Source organism: Lissotriton helveticus, chromosome 6 (genome assembly GCF_964261635.1).
Source record: "Lissotriton helveticus chromosome 6, aLisHel1.1, whole genome shotgun sequence".
NCBI lineage: Eukaryota > Metazoa > Chordata > Amphibia > Caudata > Salamandridae > Lissotriton > Lissotriton helveticus.
The window spans coordinates 197,043,605-197,066,512 of NC_136067.1; the positions used below are offsets into that span (position 1 = coordinate 197,043,605).

The 22,908-nt window shown below is 43.9% G+C and overlaps 1 protein-coding gene across 1 annotated transcript in view; it reads left to right on the forward strand.

Annotated features, from left to right (window-relative positions):
* The window catches only part of LOC144762222 (cysteine-rich venom protein TEL1-like), a 333,433-nt gene extending 314,772 nt beyond the window's left edge, over window positions 1–18,661 (forward strand). Inside the window, exon 6 of the mRNA XM_078647370.1 lies at window positions 18,481–18,661. Within this exon, the coding sequence (XP_078503496.1) occupies window positions 18,481–18,661 (181 nt within the window). The remainder of the gene's footprint in view (window positions 1–18,480) is intronic.
* Window positions 18,662–22,908: the final 4,247 nt, after the last annotated feature.

Below are 22,908 nucleotides of genomic sequence, written 5' to 3' on the forward strand. Positions count from 1 at the left end.
CAGTGGATGTACACTGTAATGTTCGTAGATTTCTTCAGTTCTGGACACACCCACTTTTTAAATTTGTCCAGATGGCACATCACTATCTTCTTCTACAGTTATTTCTTCTTCTCTCAGAAACACATTTTTATAATAAGGATTATTTTTTCCAGATACAACGTTGCCTTTTTAACTTATCTAACATCCACTAATTCCTGCCAGATTTTCTTACTCTTAGTAGGAAAGCCATTAACAAGAATAACTAAAGGTTCATCTTCTACATTTTCGACACCAATTGTTTCAATATTTTTCTTTAAATCTAGAGGCAAATATACAACTCTTCCCTTTAATCCTCTCTGTAAATCTGAAGGAGGCAATTTCCCTGTCTTAGGCTCCATACGAACAATAGCCTGAAAAGGATGCACACATTGAATAAGAATAGACTCAAAAGTATTTCAATCTATCAGTTCAGAAGGAATATTTACTAACTAGGGGAAAACATGTTTTCGGACCCCCCTTTTTTCTCGGCCCCCGCTTCACGAATCACCCCCAAACTTTCAGGGCAGTCGCCAGTAGGTAGTGACAGTTAGGACCTATTATTCATAGGAAAATCGTAACATTCTTTTCCCAATAACTTTGGCGCCGGTTGAAGAATCTTCGTGAAATTTTCAAAACTCGTGAGGCGCTCTGGTCAGCTCCTATCTTAAATGTTTTGGGGTGATTTGGCAAGCGGGGGCCAAGAAAGAAGCAGTACAAAGAAAGAAAGAATGGCGGTCTCAAAACGTGTTTTCTCCATGTTAAGTCCCATAGGAAACTTTAGACACGGCTACAGCCCGAACTGATGATCGCAATTACATCAAATTTGGCAGAAAGGTAGCCCTTGGTTCAGAAAGAACACTTTTTGTTAAATGGTGTATATCCGTTCAGTAGTTCCTGAGAAAGTTGAAAAAGAAAAAATATTGTTATCTGGGCGGAGCCTAACCACACATGTGAGATCTGATTGGCTGTCAGCACTTCATCCTGGAATTGCTGACAGCCATCTTGGGACCAATATACATGATACTACCCCATTGAAATGCATTGTAGTGAATTGAAGATTTTGAGGGTTACCAAAAGGAGAACTATAAAGGGTGACAACAGACTTTAGTTACATTAGAATTTATTTGTTGATGGTACCATACTAATTACAGGAATTATGGTGTGTTCTAAGGTGATTTTACCCTGTGGAAAAACTTCAGCTGGGATATCATAAATCATGTTTGAGAGAAAACTATTTTCGCATGCTTGTCCCATATGGAAGGTGGTCCAGAAGTTAAAATGAGAGCATATTTTCTGTAAATTCACATTATCTTTTCAGTCATGTGAGAATGAAGTCTGACATTCTCAGTAAAACATGTACATCCAACAAGGGCAGAGACTGTCAGTTGATTCCTTTGTATTCTACTGCATCTTCATAGAGTGTTCTAAAGAACAACTAGAGCACTAACAGCCTTACTTATGACAACAGTATGGCACACCTGAAGCCATCTTGATTGGAATAAACTGGTAACACTTAAAACATTTAAGTTAAAATGATGGGGTTCATTTTGTCATCGAAATTATGGTTAGTGCTGTAGAAAGACAAATTAGGACATGTTTTAAGTGAGATCTCAAATATCTTCCTGTTATATTTCAACAGGAGCAGCCCGTCAGTTGATGCCTTTGTGTTCTACTGCAGCTTCCCAGAGTGTTCTAAAGAACAACTAGAGAGCTAACAGTCTTACTTATGAAAAAATTATAGCACACCTTAAGCCATCTTGATTGAAATAAACTGGTAACACATGTTTTAAGTGAGATCTCAAATCCTCTTCTATTTCCTTAGAAAATTCTGACATGCAGACTAAAACGATCACTTTCAATACCAGCAGTAGACTTCCAGTTCACTCCCTGGTGAGCAGTAGCTTTACTACAGTGATCTAAAGAACAACTAGAGTGCTAACATTCGGAATTCATGGCAAATGAATGCCTTTTTGATGGAATCAAAGTAAAAAACTGAAAGCATTTCCTACTGAGGGGACTGCAGTAAGTGAGGAAATTAGGAAACTTCATAACAAATAAGTCTCCCAAGATGGCCACAAGAGAAAAAAAGAGCCCAAATGTAGCACAAATATCACCCAGATCTAGCGCACATATATAGACGTGTGCAAAACACTTTTTATTTTTAGTTTTTCTGCAGGTTTATATAGTGCAGACTGGTCAGGTATTAGAGCGTTACATCTTCTTTGGACCCATTATTGCGCATTTTACAATAAGTACATGAGATTGATCTTGCGAAATATTGAACTTTACAATTCTGTTAACCTGAAGTTGCTCTGAACCAGGCTTTATAACACCCGTTTTTACCTACTGATTTTAATTAATTCTCACTGTATTGTATTAGGAAAGAGGATTCAATGATTTTATGTACACTTTTATGATCTATCTTTCTAAATCAGATCGAATAAAGTTCAATGAATTCTATGGCAGGACGGAGGTGAGGACTATGCATATCTTTCCTCACTTTATTTGTTTAGAAGTTCAAAGAAAACGTAACGCAACATTATATAAACAAAAGGCTACACAACCCACAAGGGGGTAGTCTCCATGGCAACTATAGTCCAATCATGTCACAGTTCATCGTATATAATATTGTGATGTCCCTTCAGCTTCCTCTTTCTTCACTGCTCGTCAATTAAATGCATTCCTTACATTCTTGGCTTAATCTGGCGTTGTTGCTGTTTGTATAGCAGTTTCTTGTGCACGTTATTAGCATTATTGCCTTGGTATTGTTTCGTATTCCCTGCGCAGCAATCTCTTGCCCAATGTGTTCTCCCCCTCGCAATTTCTCCTGCTGTGCACTCTGCGTGCGGTGAAATCCTGTCAGGCGCATCTGGTCCGAGCAAGGCAGCTCCGCTGAGCGCTCCCGCTTGTCTTTACGCGCGTTCGGGAATCCGGTCACTCCTTTAGTGTCTGCTTGATTCCTGACCAACCCTCTCCTAATTTTGACACCGCTATGCAGTGATTTCCCCACACGGCCACGTTAGTATTGCACCTCAGTCTATTCTTATAGCAGCTTTGGGGAAAGCCCAGCGGTTGGAGCACCGGCGAGGGGGCCGCCTTAAGTATTTTAAGGGCATTTGTTCTGTGCTCTGAACCAGGCTTTATAACACCCGTTTTTACCTACTGATTTTAATTAATTCTCACTGTATTGTATTAGGAAAGAGGATTCAATGATTTTATGTACACTTTTATGATCTATCTTTCTAAATCAGATCGAATAAAGTTCAATGAATTCTATGGCAGGACGGAGGTGAGGACTATGCATATCTTTCCTCACTTTATGTGTTTAGAAGTTCAAAGAAAACGTAACGCAACATTAATTAAACAAAAGGCTACACAACCCACAAGGGGTAGTCTCCATGGCAACTATAGTCCAATCATGTCACAGTTCATCGTATATAATATTGTGATGTCCCTTCAGCTTCCTCTTTCTTCACTGCTCGTCAATTAAATGCATTCCTTACATTCTTGGCTTAATCTGGCGTTGTTGCTGTTTGTATAGCAGTTTCTTGTGCACGTTATTAGCATTATTGCCTTGGTATTGTTTCGTATTCCCTGCGCAGCAATCTCCTGCCCAATGTGTTCTCCCCCTCGCAATTTCTCCTGCTGTGCACTCTGCGTGCGGTGAAATCCTGTCAGGCGCATCTGGTCCGAGCAAGGCAGCTCCGCTGAGCGCTCCCGCTTGTCTTTACGCGCGTTCGGGAATCCGGTCACTCCTTTAGTGTCTGCTTGATTCCTGACCAACCCTCGCCTAATTTTGACACCGCTATGCAGTGATTTCCCCACACGGCCACGTTAGTATTGCACCTCAGTCTATTCTTATAGCAGCTTCGGGGAAAGCCCAGCGTTTGGAGCACCGGCGAGGGGGCCGCCTTAAGTATTTTAAGGGCATTTGTTCTGTGCTCACACCCTCTGCTACCATGTCTTCTCCAGAAGACCATTTTTACTTCTCTTACCAGAAAGTGGAGAAGGAATGGCCCCCCAACATCTCTCTCCAGCAGTAGACCACACCCTCTCTCTGGCTATTTTTAGGCGCTGGCTCCTCTTAGGGATCAGGTTGATAAGCTGGTGAAAAGCATACCTGGGGTGTTCAGTGACCCAGATCTGGTGGTGGCGGATCCCAGTAGCTCCCAGATGGGGAATAAAAGGGCTGTTAAGCATAACACGGGGCACTTGCAAGGATTTGATACATTTACGGAGACCTTCCTCAAGAGTGCGCGAATGCTAAAACATGCACCCTGCCAGGAGGAGGAGGAGCCTGGAGAAAATTGTGACGCTGTCACCACTATTGTACTCTACAAACACCACTGCACTACCCTAAACCCCAAAACACTACCCCCAGCACAACCCCCTACACTACCCAAACACCACTGTACTACCCTATGACCTAAAACATTTCCCCTACACTACACAAACACGACTGCACTACCCTAAACCCTAAAACACTACCCTCAGCATGACCCCCTACACTACACTAACACCACTGCACTACTCTAAACCCTAAAACACTACCCCCTATACTACACAACCACCACTGCACTACCCTAAACCCTAAATCACTACCCCCAGCACGACCCCCTACACTACACAAACACCACTGCATTACCCTGAACCCCCTACACTATACAAATAACACTGCACTAATCTCAACCCTAAAACACTACCCCCAGCACGACCCCCTCACAACTAAAACACCACTGCACTAGCCTAAACCCTAAACACTACCCCCAGCAGGAACCTCTACACTACCCAAACACCACTGCACTACCCTAAACCCTAAAACACTACCCCAGCACTAACCCCTACACTACAAAAACACCACTGCACTATCCTAAACCCTAAAACACTACCCCAGCACCATCCCTACACTACCCACACACCACTGCATTACCATAAACCCTAAAACATTACCCTCAGCACAACTCCCTACACCAAACAAACACCACTGCACTACCCTAAACCCTAAAACACTACCGCTAGCACAACTCCCTACACTACCCAAACACCACTGCACTATCCTAAACCATAAAACACTACCCCCAGCACAACCCCCTACACTACCCAAACACCACACTACCCAAACACCACTGCACTATCCTAAACCATAAAACACTACTCCCACCTCGACCCCCTACACTACCCAAACACCACTGCACTACCCTAAACCCTAGAAAAGAAACCCCCACCCCATGCCCAATCCCCCTTACCTCACACTCCTCATGGTTCCTGTCTCCTCCTGGTTCCTGCTTCACGTCTTCTCTGAGGGGCGGTGCACATCATTGTGAGGAAACGGAACAGCCTCTGATTCCTTACAACAACGTTTATCATCTACATATTTTTTACAACGCATGGTCATTTTCCATACATACCTATATAACAAAATTTGTTTTAAAGGCATACGTGGTAACTGATTATGCGTTCCTAAAAAATGCATAGTAATGACTTTGCGATGTACAATGCGTGCGTGTGGTGTGGAGTCTTTTTTGTGGTGTTTTCACTGTGTTACTACTTGAACTGTTGCACAAATACTTTACACATTGCCTCTTAAGTTAAGTCTGCCTGCTCTGTGCTAAGCTATCAGTGGGTGAGTATAGGTTAATATATGGTGTGTATCTGATTTATTCTGACTAGAATTGTGGTTTCTGCCTGGACAGGGTGCATACGTCTGCAGACCAGAAAGCCAATTTCTAACAAACGTGTTCTGAAGAATTGTCTGCTTATGATTTCACTTTGTATAATATTGAATATTTCAGTTAGTGCACTGCGTGCATAGTGTCCATCTTTGCTCTAACATCGGACCACTGTGACAAGCACCAGGGAGTGACACTGCACCAGGAGTCCGCGGCGGGGAGAGCCGCTTCCTATGCCTGGTCGGTGGTTGCTGAGGGGGCAATAGAGGCACGCTAGCACGGGACTCCATTTCCCAGGAGTCCGTGCTCCTTCCAACTGTGCCTGAGGCCCGCCCACCTTCCACCTGTCCTTGGGACTGCTCGCGGGTCCCGATTCGCTCTGTCATTGGACCGCTGTGGCGGGCACCAGGGGGGTGGCGCTGCGCCGGGAGTCCGCGGCGGGGAGAGCTGCTTCCTTTGCCTGGTCGGAGGTTGCTGAGGGGGCAATAGAGGCACGCTAGCAAGGGGACTCCATTTCCCAGGAGTCCGTGTTCCTTCCACCTGTTCCTGAGGCCCGCCCACCTTCCACCTGTCCTTAAAACTGCTCGCGGAACCCGCTGGCGCGGGTCTCGCTTCACTCTAACATCGGATCACTGTGACGAGCACCAGGGAGTGACACTGCACCAGGAGTCCGCGGCGGGGAGAACCGCTTCCTATGCCTGGTCAGAGGTTGCTGAGGGGGCAATAGAGGCACGCTAGCACGGGACTCCATTTCCCAGGGGTCCGTGCTCCTTCCACCTGTGCCTGAGGCCCGCCCACCTTCCACCTGTCCTTAAAACTGCTCGCGGAACCCTCCGGCGCGGGTCCCGCTTCGCTCTAACATCGGACCACTGTGACAAGCACCAGGGAGTGACACTGCACCAGGAGTCCACGGCGGGAAGAGCCGCTTCCTTTGCCTGGTCGGAGGTTGCTGAGGGGGAGTCCATGCTCCTTCCACCTGTGCCTGAGGCCCGCCCATCCTGCCGGCTGACCATCTATTAAACAGCAACTAGTAACCGCTGCGCGGAACGTGCGCTGGAACACGCCGGGGAGAAGCCCCGGACCATGGCGGGACAGTCTGTGACAGTCCGGGACAGACAAGGGCAGGGCTGGGCCACCCCCGTTCATCTGGAACACCGGACTTCCTGTATTAGAGACTGAAAGCTACCAAGGTACTGTGGGATTGTTGATTGGATCTCGGGACTTTGTTGCTGTCCACCGTAGCTTTAGAAAGCAGAGGGCTACATTGTAATTAAGCCCAAAGGGTGTATTACAAGAATGGGCAAAAGAAAGGCTACTAAAGGGGGCCCTGATACTGCAAACCAGAAAAAAGGGAAAAAGGCAAAAAAATCAACACTCCAACATACTGCTTCGAATTGTGTCCTCTCAAGCATCGAAACAATTGTAGAAGAATGCGAGGATATTCTGAAGGGGGCCCCGAGTATAGAAGAGCTAGGCAGACTAGACTCTGCAACCAAGGGCACAACCCACAAGAAGAATAAAGTAACTCCAGCCATATTCTTAAAGAAATTGCAGCCTACTAGCCCTGTTGTTGAAATTCATCCTCCTCCATCCACCCCGATCATGCCCAAGGTTACTACCCAAACATCTCAGGGATGTGTCTTGACTAGTAAAGGGGAGGTACCGTCTAGAATATTGGAGATTACTGACCCGGACGGGGATAGGAACTCAGGAGTTGAGGGGATTGTTTGCTCCAATAGATACGCAGTGCTGGAAGGGGAATCTAGAGAGTTGTGCGAGGAATTGTTACAAGGCTCTGGACCTAGGGAGTTAACCCCACTTAGCACTGTAGAATGTTCTAGTTGCCAGAACTTTAAAGAGAACATCTTAAAGAAAATGGGATCTCTAGGAACAGAATTAGAACAAATAAAAAAAATGCTGATAGATCTAATTAAGCAGCAGGGAAAGCATGGCGTAAGTGTTCCGCAGCCATTAGTAACGGCAAAAGCCTCTAAATTAGGAGCAATACCACCAACTGTCCCGAAAACTAATGAATTGCTGGGCGCTCAAAGTGCCCAACAGGCAGTAGCGATGCCCAAATGGACAAAACCCATAACCAAGCAAGTAGTTCCATCAACTGGCCTTACTATAGTAAGAGGGCTGGCTCTCAAAAATATATCACTATCTGAGGCTAACAGGGCAGCACCGGGGCGTATTAGTAATTCTAACTCCTATGCAGAGGCAGCTAAGCAGCAGGGCTTAATACGAGGATCAAAGGATTTTCTGGGGAGCAAAAAATACCTGAGAGACCCAATAGAGGCAAACAATTTGGTAACTTGGGGGGACAATAGACCCTAAACCCAGAGTATGACATCTTACAAACCCTCGAACACCACCATCTATATGACAGGGTTACCCAAGCTTAATACTAATGTATATGAGAGCAGCGACTCCATCTGCAACAAAGCTATCCACTGGCTGCGCCTCGTGAGAGGATGCAGGTCAGTCATCAGGGAAGATTTGATTAAAGTCACAAGACTGTCCCTGTTTAGCTCTGCTACAGACTGCATCGAAATAAAATTAGGCAACATGAAAATGGCAGAAAACTTAGTGACCCTAGAGTACAGAACATCTCCCCCGGCGTATTCAAATATACAAATTAGACAATCACCACTATGGACAAAAGCTAGCACCCGTGACGACTCAGTCCTCAATGGCATAGATTGACTAGGGAAAGTCACACAATTAAACAATGTAATATATACACATTTATCTCAAACGACTGAGCATCAGTCTAAGATCATTATAAGCGATATTGAGACAGGGAAGAAGACGCAACCCATCAAAGGATCCCTTGGGCTGACGGGGAAGAGTAGAGGCTTAGAATTAAATCAGCAAAGAATAGTGGAAGAGGGTTCTGTTCCCCAAGCTTCTGTTAAAGGTTTAGATGAGAACCAAAAAATAATTAATCTCGTCTCTTGGAACATAGCGGGCCTCCTAAAAAAACTGGATAGCCCGGAATGGAATAAATTCATCGAGCAGTTTGAGATTTGCTTGTTCCAGGAAACATGGAGCATGATACCACTCCACAAAAATGGCTATGCGACCTATTTTATCCCGGCAACCACAGAAGGGAGAGGCCGCCCTTCTGGCGGGCTCCATATATGGTTTAGTGTGGCCTTAAACTGGACGGTTACGGTGCATAAGCTACCAACAAAGGATATAATATACATTTCTCTTAAAGGTCCCCACGCTGTAACAACTATAGAACTGTTTAGTGTATATGCTAGAGGCACTCCGGGAGGCCAATCCTCGCCCACGATAGCAGCACTTGATGTAGCATTAGCAGGTGCCCCCCCTCTGGCAAATATTATTGTAGTTGGAGACCTGAATTGCACATATGAACCCCTGGCTGAAGAAGATTTGGTGGGATCTAGTGCAGAGGATATAAGGCAGTCCACCCCCTCCCTAAATCTGGTACCCATTAAGAAATGGTCACCAAGAGCGATTCAATTAAACGCTCTAACACTAGAGCATAATTTGCGCGCGTTAAATGGGAGGACCCCTTCTGATGTAAATGGGGCAATGACGTACAATAGACCCAGTTGCCCGTCGCGCATTGACTATATCTTACTAGATACTAGATCATGGGGGAGTTTAGTGGACATGGAGGTTATACAATCGCAGGATAGGGATCATAACCCACTCTGCATGAAAATCAAAGGGGGGAGTGAGGTGGGAGCGACGAGGGGCCAACTAATGATTGGTAAAGAAGTAATCCCATCGCATTGCAATCGCAAGTTAAAATGGAACAGAGTCATGTGCCAAGAGGATAAACTGACCAGTATCAAGGAGCTTGTACAAACAGAAATTAGAGATCTGGCGGCCTCAACGGCGACACAAGCGAATGCTCTAAGTTTTAAACTAGTTGATTCTTATAAAAACTTAATAGAGAAGATTGGTGCTTTCTTTATCATGGGGGAGACAAGAGGATCCACGATGAACAAATCCCATAAGAAGGGATTCCCTTGGTATACGGCTGTCTGTAGGGCAAAGAGAAAGGCCATATCATCTTCTATTAGGAGTAAGGATGCAATAGTAGTGAGTGTAGCCCGAAAGGATTATCATAATAGCATTAAATTGGCAAAAAAAGAGTGGGAGGTAGAACATTGGCAGCAACTTAAAGAAGCGGCCGGCTTGAAAGATGCAACCATGTTCTGGAATCTGATTAATAAACTTGAGAGAAGGGGTGCAGAGCCCATATTGAATTACATAACCGAGGACCAGTGGTATACCCATTTCTCAAAATTGTATTGCGACATAGCAACTATGGGGCAAGCTATAGCGCCACCAACCGCACTTGTATTAGTAAATCATTGCCATGTGGAACCCTTTCTCGCCAGAGAAGTATATGACGCCATTACAAATATATCTCCTGGTAAGGCGGCAGGCCCAGATGGGCTACCTGCCGACCTATTCATTTATGCACCAACATTATGGTCGTACTTCATCGCCCTCCTAATGAATTTGATCCTCCAGGGACACCCTGTCCCTGAGTCATGGAAGGGTGCTGAGGTTGTAATCATATACAAGAAAGGCGACCAGGAGGACCCTGCCAACTACAGACCAATAAGTCTAATTGATACAATCCAGAAAGTAGTTGGCAGGATCATTGTCACCAGAATGGGCTCCTGGATAGAGGAAGGCAGCATACTTACCCATTTTCAGTCAGATTTTAGGCAAAATGTGGGAACAATGGACCAGGTCTTCAGGTGTTGTGCTATTTATTGTAAATCTGTGTCTGTTGCAAAGGGTAGCCTATATCTGGCTTTCATAGACTTAAAAACCACATTTGATTTGGTCCCTCGAGACAAACTTTGGAAAGTACTGCTGGACATGGGGTTCCCGAGTTATCTTTTGGAGTTTATTGTAAGGCTCTCTCAAAAACAACAAAGGAGTGACCAAAGGAATGTTAAAGAATTAACAAATCCAATGTTATAATACGCACAAAAGAGAAAACACAATTCCCAAATTCAGTGCAAAGGACAAATATAGCTGATTGTAAAATGGACACAGGAAACACACTAAAGTTGAAATGTTTAAAGCTTTTTATTAAAACCCTCACTCATCAACATAGTTGATGACATGCTTCATCATGGGGTTTTACCAAGGAGACAAAAATGTCTCCCTGGACTGCTTCTACAACTGAGTTACAGTGGAGCAGATTCCAACTATGTGAAAAAAGAAAGAAAGCGTTAGATAAGTGACTTTAAAAAATGGCAATCTGTCCTCCATAACAATTTTAATAAAGAGTCAGATTGTCATTATTAAAAACAGTGATTCGGACATTTCATGACAACTATTCAAGTCAAGTATATCCTTTAAAAGGTCAACATGTTTCTGCTTTTAAGTTGCTTGAATCAGCGAAGCATTCATCAGGACCATAAAGTGAAAAAAATAATAATAAGAAGGAAAAATAAACTCCCAGGCGGTCTACGCATACTAAGGCGTACCCTAACCTTGGTGAGTTATGTGCAATTATAGGTAAACTCATGGTTTTACACAGTTGTAGGACATGCTTGGGATTTCCAGCACCTATCAATCTGTAAAAAAAGGGATCGTTAATTAGGAACCCAGACGGACATCCACTCTATCAGACAATACATCATTATGTCCTTATCAGTGATAATTGAACAAATTTATAAGATCATCAATCGAATGATTCCTGTGTTATTTCAAAAATGCCACCCTCATTAAATGTACAGATTCTGCCATTTGGAACCCACATATAATAGTATGGGAGCTGGCATACACTTCACTTCTTAAAAGAAATGTCATATAAATAATCACACCTTGCAAGCATCCCACCCTGGCTATAATCTAGTACGGATACCGTGCCTATTTAGGGTGACCTTCATAGTGCCTAATGGCAAACTTTGCCAAAAGTAAAATTAAGAAGGAAGTGATTTTACAAAACCCCATCCACATATTTATTGTGAATTGGAGGTGTTCTATTAATCATCATCTTGCACTATGTAAAACAACATGGAGGACGGTACTTGGTTCCGACATTCAGAATGGATTCAAAAGAATGGACTACTGAGCAAACAAAAAGTGACTTACTGTTATTTTCATAAGGGAAAGTACCCTGGGACTTGCAGCAGGGGTAATCTTCACGACTCTCACAATCTGTTAGAAAAAAGCGTGAGGCAAACCCCTCCATTAGAAAACTAAGTATTTCAATGTTTGCGATTGTTTAGTCCATTCATGGTCAAATGCTAACAATCAATATGGCCAAGTCGACAAAACCCCTCATCAGAGTATTAAAACCAGTTTGCCGCGTTACAAAAAACACAAAATAATTACTCGGGAATAAAGGTTGATCATTTACAATGCATCCCTCGACCATTCACTTAAAATAAACTCACTTGCGCCGAGCCGGCTCCCCGCTCAGCACCCAGGATTTCACGTCCGCAGCCCGAATGTTGCTGCAGTGAATCCACGAGGAAGATTTAAAAGAATCACCCTGATTGGTCAAGGGGTCCCATGTGACACGGGTCCATGAAATGGGATTGGTCTATACGGCCATATGATCCTCGTCACGTGTGCCAGCCGTCATCTTGACAAACAATGCATCGGGATCTCCTCAGATTTTTTATATGTACAAACTTTATTCAGAGACTCCTTTTGACAGTCTCAATAATTGTCAGGATTTAGAGGCTTGATTTTACAATTTGACAGCTAAACGCATCCTCTCTCTCATTTAATTTACTACGTTCTTTTCCTAGGGAAGACATCATAAAGAACATAAATCTAATTATGTGAACACCATGTAAAATGTTTTTAGTATAATGTCAAAAGTTTTGACATTAAATGTAAAACACTTAGTGATATATGTTTTTAGCATAATGTCAGAAGTTTCGACACTGAATGAATCAGTACCTTTAGCCCTTATCAATATCAATAGTGTGTGTATCTCTCCTTTAGATCTCATGTTTTTGATGCACCATCGATTGGAAATAATGGGGGTATTTAGGATTCTAACAAACAAGGGGTAAAAAGTACCTGTTTTTAATCATGTCACACTAGTGTAGTCATTATATAAGTACGTGCCCCTGCACCCAGTCATTACACAGTGCATAGGCCATTCTGCAAGATTTTAAGCCGGCCCCATGCAGAAGTCAGGTATTATCTTTTCATAACAGATCCCCACGGGATCTCATCGTTCAATCCAGACTGGTGTGTGTTCAAACGATAGATCCATCTTAGTTCTTTTCAAAAAGAACATTCTGTAAGACCCTTTCTCCTGTAAGCTGTTCTATAATCGTCCATCTTAATCCATTGGGTGAGTGATTATGCTCCAAGAAATGTGTAATCAGTTTTGTTGTACTTTTTCGACAACGGATGGTACTCTGATGTTCGCACATGCGTTGTTTAATACGTCTCATTGTCATGCCGACATACTTTAAGTCGCATGGACAAGTGATCGGGTACACAACGCACTCTGAATTACAATTGGTATGGCCTTTTTGGCCCCATCGTCTTCCTGATTCCAAATTCAAGTCCTTGGAGGCAACAGTTAGGTGGCATACACTACACCCCCCACACGGATAATGCCCTACCACTGGAGGGAGGCCCCAAGCATTCAATATGGTTTGATTACCATCAGTGGTGTGCGTGCGTGGGCGAGTATTAACTATAGCATCTTTCAAACTTCTAGCCCTTTTGAAAGAAAAAAGGGGTTCTTCCCAATTCAGCTGAGTGCTTGTTAGGATTTTCCAATGCTTCTTGATACACCTACTGACAGAGTTCGAAATTGAATTGTAGGTGGTAACACATGTTAAAGGGGCATTGGCAGATCTTTCCTTTTCGTGATCCTCCAATAGAGCTTCCCTGTTCTGATTCTTTGCTCTTTTGTTACTCTTATCGAGCAACTGTTTTGGATACCCTCTCAGATGTTATTTTTTCGTCAGATCCTTAGCTTGGTCTTTATAATCCGATAACTCACTAGAATTGCGCCAAAGGCGTAAAAACTGACCAAACAGGAGGTTCTCCCTCAATGGACGAGGATGAAAACTGGAAAATTGCAGGAGGACGTTCTTCGCGGTGGGTTTCTGATATGTTTTAGTTTTTAAAACATTGCCCACTCTTGAGGTTGTGACATCCAAAAATACTATTTTCTCTTTACTGAATTCAAGGGTGAACTTCAGGTGAGAGTCACAATTGTTAATCCATTCAAGGAAAGGGATTAAGGTGGATTCATTCCCTTTCCATATAGCAAGCACATCGTTGATGTACCTTTGCACATAGCCAAATTCGCCGAATAAGGGTTTGATGTTGCCAAAATGTTCTACACTCGAACTCATAGACATAGAGCCCAGCCACACTAGGGGCAAAAGTACTGCCTATTGATGTCCCTGTGGCTTGGAGATATATATCTCCTTGGTACTCAAAAAAGTTTCTTCTAAGTGCTAGTGTTGCACACTCAATCACAAATGTTTGTGAAGTGGTGTACTCCCAGTTCGATTTCGATAGTGTCTCACTCAAAACCTCAATGGTTGCTTCCTGGGGGATACAAGTATATAAACTTTCAATGTCTAAAGTTACCAATAGACAAGGACCATCCGGGAGTATGATGTTCTCCAACATCTTAAGGAGGCTCTTTGTATCCTTAATGTAGGTACTAGTGTTCTCAACCAACGGTCTCAGAAAGAAATCACAGTATTTTGAAAGGGGTTCAAGTATAGACCCAATCCCCGACACAATGGGTCTACCAGGTGGGGGTATTTTGTTCTTATGCATCTTTGGGAGGGTATAAAAATAGGGGATCTTCCCCTCATTAGTAGTCAAAAATTCCGCCTCTTGTTTTGATATCACACCATCCCTTTCCTCAGTCTCCACGAGATCAAGAATCTCAGCCCGGAGAGATTGGGAAGGATCGCTTTCAAGAATAACATAGTTTGTGGTGTTCCCAAGAACGCGTCTACATTCTGCATCATAAGCTGATGCATCCTGAATGACTACACCACCTCCCTTGCCTGCACTCTTTATCACGATATTAGGGTTACTCCTTAGTGAATGAATGGCCGAAAGGTTTTTATAAGCATTTGGTTCTGCCATTGTTTTTCAACCTCATTATAGACTGCCGACACCTGCTGGAACCATATGTATTGGTGGAGTGAAGGTTGATTTTGATCTAAATCCTGTGTCACCAGAAGTACCCATAGTGTCCACATTGTACCGTTTCTCAAAAAATATTTTTAATCGTAACTTTCGAAAGAATTCTGACAATTCACAATGCAGTTTAAAACGATCCAGGCGGGCAGTGAGTACAAACCCAAGGCCCCTCTCCAACACTGCTACCTCATCTTCATTGATAGATTCTGAGGAAAGATTTGTAATCAAGCTCACATGTTGCTCGGGCCTGGTCTGGGGTCCTGTGTCTTGCTCCTCGTGTTGTCCCCTACTTTATTGTAAGGCTCCATCAGGGAAACTACGCCAGAATCAGGTGGGGGGCCCAAAGACAACTAACAGGGAGGGTGCCTGTACTGAGGGGGGTCCGCCAGTGATGTGTGATGGCTCCGACATTGTTCTCCCTTTTCATCAATGGGGTGGTAGACCATTTGAGGGAGGACCTGGCGGACGCCCCAGTCCTGGTGGGAGAGAAAACACCTACCCTCCTCTTTGTGGACGACACCCTCCTATTGTCCAAAACCCCCTGGGGGTCTCCAGAAGCTACTAGACAAATTTAGTCTGTTTTGTGGTGAGCGGGGGCTCACTGTAAATACCTCCAAAACCAAACTGATGGTGTTGTCTACATCAAAAAAAGCTAGGAGAATAAACATAACCCTTAAGGGGTCCCCGCTAGAGGTTGTGGAGGAGTTTGACTACTTGGGTAGCAGGATCAATAATATAATGAAATGGGATTCCCATGTGGCCAAAATGCTCCTAAACCTCAAGAGAGTTTCTGGAGTAATCCTGAGAAACTAGCGTCTGTCCATCAGTAGGTTTGTAGCCCCAGCTCTGGTAGTCTATGACGGCAAGGCCTTGGCCTCTGCTGTATATGGTTCAGAGCTGTGGGGCTGTGAGAACACCGTGGACCTGGTAAGAGCGGAGAATAAGTTTATTAGGGATTTAGTTGCCCTTCCGCTCTCGACCCCTTTAAAACCCCTTTTTGCAGATTTGGGCAAACATTCAATTGCAGATATAGTGCGCCTCCGCCCTTTGCTGTTCTGGGTGCGCCTGAGAAGGACACCAGAACAGGCTAATTACGCCTTGGTGTTGGATGAGCTAATCACCCTGAATAGTGCGAATAAGATCCACTGGCTAAATAAATTGAGGCAGTTGGTTTTGAATCTAGGTTTGGGAGAACTCTAGACCTCCCTGTCCCCTCCCCATAAGCAAATTGTTAAAAAAATCTATTGGGAGTGGGTTCAGGCGGAGGAAGCAAAAAACACAAAGTGGGGGGTACTAACTAGCAAATTCATGGAACACAAACCCACCAAGAAGTTCAAACCCTTCCTAGATTTCGTCCAAAAAAAAAGATATGTCCCTCTTCCTGAAAATAAGATATGGGATACTCCCTCTTAATAAGTTTACTGAGGGATGGAAAGGAATGAGGGATCATCTGCATACCTGCCCGGGGTGTCCTTGTACGAGTGAATCGCTTCCACACTTCTTGTTCGCTTGCATTGCATACAAAAGACCTAGAACAAGATGGCTAAAACCTGTGTGTAGGGGGCTGGGAGTGAGAGATTTTAGGATAGCCATGCGCATTCTCTCATTAGATACTACATCTGTGTTCATCGTATGTGTGGTTGCTAAGTATTTAGCAAGCGCATGGTTTATACGCACAAGGCTGCTAAACACTATTAAAAGCTAGGCTATGGCAGCTAAGTTGGTATATAACCCCATCACTGTATATGTACTTTATGACCTGTTTTTAATATAACTCCTTGTTTTAAATGTAAATATTTTTTCTCTTTTAATCCTTTTATTTTATGAACTGTAACGAATATATTTAAATATGTGTTTTTATGTGTGTATTGTTTGTGCTTTTATGATATGTATATATCGAATAAAGTGTTACAACAGAATAGTGTACCTTAAAAGAGCACTGGTAATGAAAATGAAAATAAAAACAAATACTAGCATAGTGAAAATAGAATAATACAGAACAGTTTCAAATGTACTCAGTCTGTTGTGCTGTGAAATAACATCACTCAGATATATAAAGGACATTCAAAAAAGAATTTACAACAGCATAGGCAGGAGACAGGAGCTCTACTCACATCTGGTCAAATAATATCCTGCTATCACATCAGGATCTAAACATAAAGACAACATTAAAGTAATTTAAAAGTAAAAACAAAAACTTCTGGTACTGATAGGAAAAACCATGTGTATGGATGTTTTCATTGCGAGAAAGCAAATTGCATTCTCTCAAAGTGAAGTTAACCAGTGGCTAAAGTAGGCTTACCTATTGCCCCTTGCTGTTTGCTCTAGTGGGTAGAAGCAAAATGTGGATGTCACAATGACAGAACAATGGATGATGAAAGCTAATGGAAATGTCCTTTAATTAAATATACATATAATTTTAGTAAAAACAGAAGGTCTTTGGTAATGTGGGACCTAAAAATGACCCTAACACCATGGAAAAAACTGTGATGGTGAGGGGGGTGGGGGTTGGGGTCAAACTCTCACTTTGGGAGTTTTAAAAAAAAAATAACAATGCTTGGAAAAGTTAAACGCTGTCTATCATGTTTGACAGAGTAATCCGTCAATATTGTCTACCATTGACAGGGACCACCATGAGGGTAATTACTGTCAATTTATAGAGATAGCCATTGGGCTGGTTAAGATCTCTAAATTTAGTGGATGCAGTAAAGGCAGGGTGGTGGATGTAAAGATCCCCACCACGCTGTCTGCCTTTACTCTGTCTGCCAAACCTTAAATGAGGTACTGAATTTAGAAGGTAAAATATGTGACTAGGAGAAAACCTCTTTGTGTGTCCAACCCATGCTCCATTGCGGCCTAAAATTGTGGCTAGGTTTGGGTCCATAGACCATCAATGGTGCTTATTGCTTTTTGACCGTACATTTACTCAAAACCTTAGAATTCATATTTCCAGTTCCCTTTATTGGCTATTTGTTGATTTGGTGTCCTTTTGTTTATTAAATCTTACTCCAATTTTAGCATTTGGTTTGAGATTTTTGTAGTTTGGTGTTTTGACTTTATTACTGTTGAGGAACTACATAAATACACATTGCTCTTTGTTAAGCCTGTCTGCATTGTGCCATAGTTACCAGGGGGGTGATATAACAATAATTTGGTGACTTTGGGGTTGGCACTTATAAGGCTTTTTCATTATTCCTCCCTTAGGTGGGCTACCACCTGCACCAAATAATAATCCACTTCTTACAATTGTTGTCTATTCAAAGTTGCTCATGGATGGATAGATATAAAATAATCACACCTGTACAAGACATTCTTTGTAATGTGTCATATATGTATGCTTTTTCTGTAATATCATAATGTATCTTCTTTCCCTAGATTTGTAAATAAAAGAGAAAGTGGAACCTCTGGAATGTTAAAAATATATGCAACAGGGTAGCACATTGATATTCTAAATTGTAAACTGCTGTATCATTAAGATTGGTCATTCTTGTTTAAGTATTCATCTTAGTCGCAAATGATATCAATGTTTCCGGGCTTTTGTCTACGGATAGGAGGAGTTACTCTAATTTGCTTAGTATCAGATGCAATGTCACTTATAAATATTGCTCCTTTTATATTTATATTTATACAATTTCAGAGGCAATTATGCTGGTCAGATTGAACGACCATACGAAATGGGCAAGACATGTTCTCAATGTCCGAAGGACTGCGAAATGAGACTTTGCAGTAAGTTTGCTAAAACTATTTTCTCTAAACATTACAATTTATATTCTATTAATGTGTGTGTCTATTTTGGGAAATGTTTACTAAACAAATAAACAGTGTTCATTTGTTTGTTTTTGTATGTTTCTGACTTTAGTTTGCCCTGTAGAACAACAAATACTTAAAATCATTCAATCAGGGTTATTTTACAAGCTACACAAATAGATGGACACTTAATAAATAGGCAAAAATAAACCTAACTAGTCGATTCATGGACGGTTAGGATTTAAAACACTTACAAAAATAAATGTGAGAGCTGAAAGTTAAGTGTTCATGGAACATTTATGCAACAGTATATAAAACCTGATATGGGCTCGCTGCTCCCAACATTTTAATGTTCTTTTTTAACAGCCTCTTCTTTTCTCTTTTCTTTGCCTCTCCAAAATACATGAAGTGTGAAGGGGAAAGTGATAGGTAGAGGCTGTGTTGCAGGGCACACCAGAGCCTTCCTCATCCTTTCTCCCATAGCTCATAGACTCACAGGAACCTCAGGAGGAGGAAGAAGGAAGACCTGCTAGCTCATTCCTGAGGCGGAAGCCGGGAATGTAACATTGCCGAATCTTAACCTTTATTTTTAAACTTACGCTGTCTGTTTCATTCTCGTGTTTCGTGTAGCTCATCTGCTTATTTACTCATTGCTCATTTGCACATACCTCCTCACGCTCCCACTTTATCACCGCAGCGGACTAGGTGCTGTTAGGTGGGTAGCCGCCATCTTAGGTGAGGAGTGGGTCGGCGGACTAGTTGCTCGCCCCTCCCGACACCATTCACTTAAAAGCTGCGCTGTTCCTCACGCGCACAGACCTGCTAGCTCTTTCCTGAGGCGGAAGCTGGGAATGTAACATTGCCGAATCTTTTAACCTTTATTTTTAAACTTACACTGTTTGTTCATTCTCGTGTGTTGTATAGCTCATCTGTTTTTTGCTCATTGCTCATTTGCACATACCTACTCACGCTCGCCCTTAACCACCGCAGCCGACTAGGTGCTGTTAGGTGGGTAGCCGCCATCTTAGGTGAGGAGTGGGTCGGCGGACTAGTTGCTCGCCCCTCCCGACACCATCCACCTAAAAGCCGCGCTGTTCCTCACGCGCGCAGACCTGCTAGCTCATTCCTGAGGCGGAAGCCGGGAATGTAACATTGCCGAATCTTTTAACCTTTATTTTTAAACTTACGCTGTCTGTTTCATTCTCGTGTGTTGTGTAGCTCATCTGCTTATTTGCTCATTGCTCTTTTCCACATACCTCCTCACACTCGCACTTTACCACTGCAGCCGACTAGGTGCTGTAAGGTGGGTAGCCGCCATCTTAGGTGAGGAGTGGGTCGGCGAACTAGTTGCTCGCCCCTCCCGACACCATCCACTTAAAAGCCGCGCTGTTCCTCACGCGCGCAGACCTGCTAGCTCATTCCTGAGGCGGAAGCCGGGAATGTAACATTGCCGAATCTTTTTACCGCATCAATGCGGCGGTTTTTCCCGCTGTACGCGGCAATTTTAAAATTACCGCGTTACATGACGAGCTCAGCTCGTCATGAGCGCACGGCAGGTTACGTTCATGACGAGCTGAGCTCGTCATCAGCCCCGAAGGGGTTGACCTTTATTTTTAAACTTACACTGTTTGTTCATTCTCGTGTTTTATGTAGCTCATCTGCTTATTTGCTCATTGCTCATTTGCACATACCTCCTCACGCTCGCACTTTACCACCGCAGCCGACTAGGTGCTGTTAGGTGGGTAGCCGCCATCTTAGGTGAGGAGTGGGTCGGCGGACTAGTTGCTCGCCCTTCCCGACACCATCCACTTAAAAGCCACGCTGTTCCTCACGCGCGCAGACCTGCTAGCTCATTCCTGAGGCGAAAGCCGGAAATGTAACATTGCCGAATCTTTTAACCTTTATTTTTAAACTTACGCTGTCTGTTTCATTCTCGTGTGTTGTGTAGCTCATCTGCTTATTTGCTCATTGCTCATTTGCACATACCTCCTCACGCTTACACTTTACCACCGCAGCCAACTAGGGGCTGTTAGGTGGGTAGCCGTCATCTTAGGTGAGGAGTGGGTCGGCGGACTAGTTGCCTGCCCCTCCCGACACCATCCACTTAAATGGCCACATCCCACAGGATGTGCAGCGGACGTGCCCAGCGGGCGCGCCGATGGCACGCCAAAGGCAAGCCCGTCTGCGCCCGTCCGCGGCCGACCGGGGCCAGGGGCCTTAAACCCTGCATCTTCCGCTCCAACTCCTACATTATACAGCTCTGGGAAGCCCTTGACCTTAGGCCCAACATCCAAAAACCCTGTGATCACTCCTGGGACCCAGCCTCCCCCGAGTCTACGTGCCCGGGGTGCGGTTTCTTCTTTCTGGGACTGACACCTAATGAAACCCTGTCAATAAAACACAAGATGTACCTTCTAAACTGTAGATCCATGGTAAAGCATTCTTTAGAAATCAATCTTCTCATTCAGGATCATTATCTTTCTGACTGAAACTTGGCTCACCAATGACTCCGAACCGGATCTGGTTCAGGCCATCCCCCCTGGGTACCAGATAACTCGCATTGACCGCAAAATCGGGAAGGGAGGGGGTTTAGCCATTATTTTTCGGGACACTTTTCAGTGTCGTAGTTCTTGTCACCCTATTCCGGACTGTGAAAGCGTCTCATTTGTTATAGAATTCTCCCCTACTAACATGTTCTCGGGAGTCCTCGTATATCGCCCTCCTGGACCTCTGGGTGACTTTACCTCCAATCTTCCATCAATGCTAGCTTGTCTAGCAACTACGCCAGCTAATTTCACCTCTTGGGTGATCTCAATATCCATTTTGACGACCCCACAAACTATACTCCTCGTCACTTGTTGGCCAGTCTAGCTGCCCTACAGTTGACCCAGTTAGTAACTAATCCAACTCATCAGCGTAGGAATTGGCCCAAACTGCCGTTGGATGACTGGCGGTCAACCCTGGTGAACACCAGACCTCCTGACAACTTAGACCCTACCTCAGCTAATGAGGACTTCAACCGCTGGATCTCCAACTCCTTAGACTTGGTACTCTCCCTAAGTGGCATGGATCCTAAGCGGAGTGCCAAGACGGCCCCCTGGTATTCCCCCGCAGTACGGGAACTAAAAACCAAGTGCAAACCCCTTGAAAGGAAATGGAGATTAAACTTCTCCCTTGTCAGCAAAAGCAACTATAGACTCATGCTCAGAACATATAAAAAGGAGATCAAAACGGCCCAATTTATTTTTTGCGCAGAAAAAATCAATACAGCGGCATCTAAACCAAAAGAAATCTACAGGATCGCAAAAACCCAGCTAAAGCGCCCAGAGCAGCCCACAGACCCGGGCAATGCACAAGTCCGCTGTAACGATTTAGCAGAGTTCATCTCGAAAAAAATTCAAATCATCTATTCTGCCTTCCCGCCCCCCCCTCACCGCTCGATCTCCAACTACCCCGACCTCTGACACTTACCATACGGTCACCCTACAAGCCTTCCTGCCACTCAACCCCAGTCTATTAAACTCCATAATACCTCAGGTCAAATCAGGCTCTCCTAATGACCCAGCTACCCCACGCTCATTGTACATGGTCAACGACATCATTCTCCCCTCAGTGCTTAACCTACTGAATTCCTCTCTAGGCTCAGGCGTTGTTCCATTACCCTGGAAACGTGCGATGGTTAGGGCCCTCTTAAAAAACCAAATCTCGACCAGACCGAGTTAAAAAATTACAGGCCCATCTCTCTGCTCCCTTGGATGAGCAAAGTACTGGAAAAATTTGCCAATGCCACTTTGGTAGATTTCATCGAATCTAACCATCTACTCGATGCCTCCCAAACTGGCTTTCATCCCAGGCATGGAACAGAAACTGCGCTATTGGCAGTGACAGAGGAGGCACGAAAGATCTTGGACCAGGGAGGATCAGCGGCCATAATCCTCCTGGACCTCAGTGCCGCTTTCGACACTGTCAATCATAGCACACTTCTTTCACGGCTTACTAACATTGGGATTTCGGGCACGGCCATTTCTTGGCTTGAATTGTTCCTCACTGACCGTTCCTTTCAGGTATTTGAGGGTTCTTCCATCTCTCCAAGCAAATCTCTTCCTTGCGGCGTCCCCCAGGGCTCATCCTTGAGCCCCACATTGTTTAATGTCTACATGGGTCCACTAGCTGAGGTGGTCCATCCATTTAGTATTAAAATCATCACATACCTGGACGACACCCAGCTGGTGGTCTCCCTCAACCAACTTGACACAAACCCAGACAACCTTAGGGCCTGCTTGGAAGAAGTTTCAAACTGGATGACCCAATCATACCT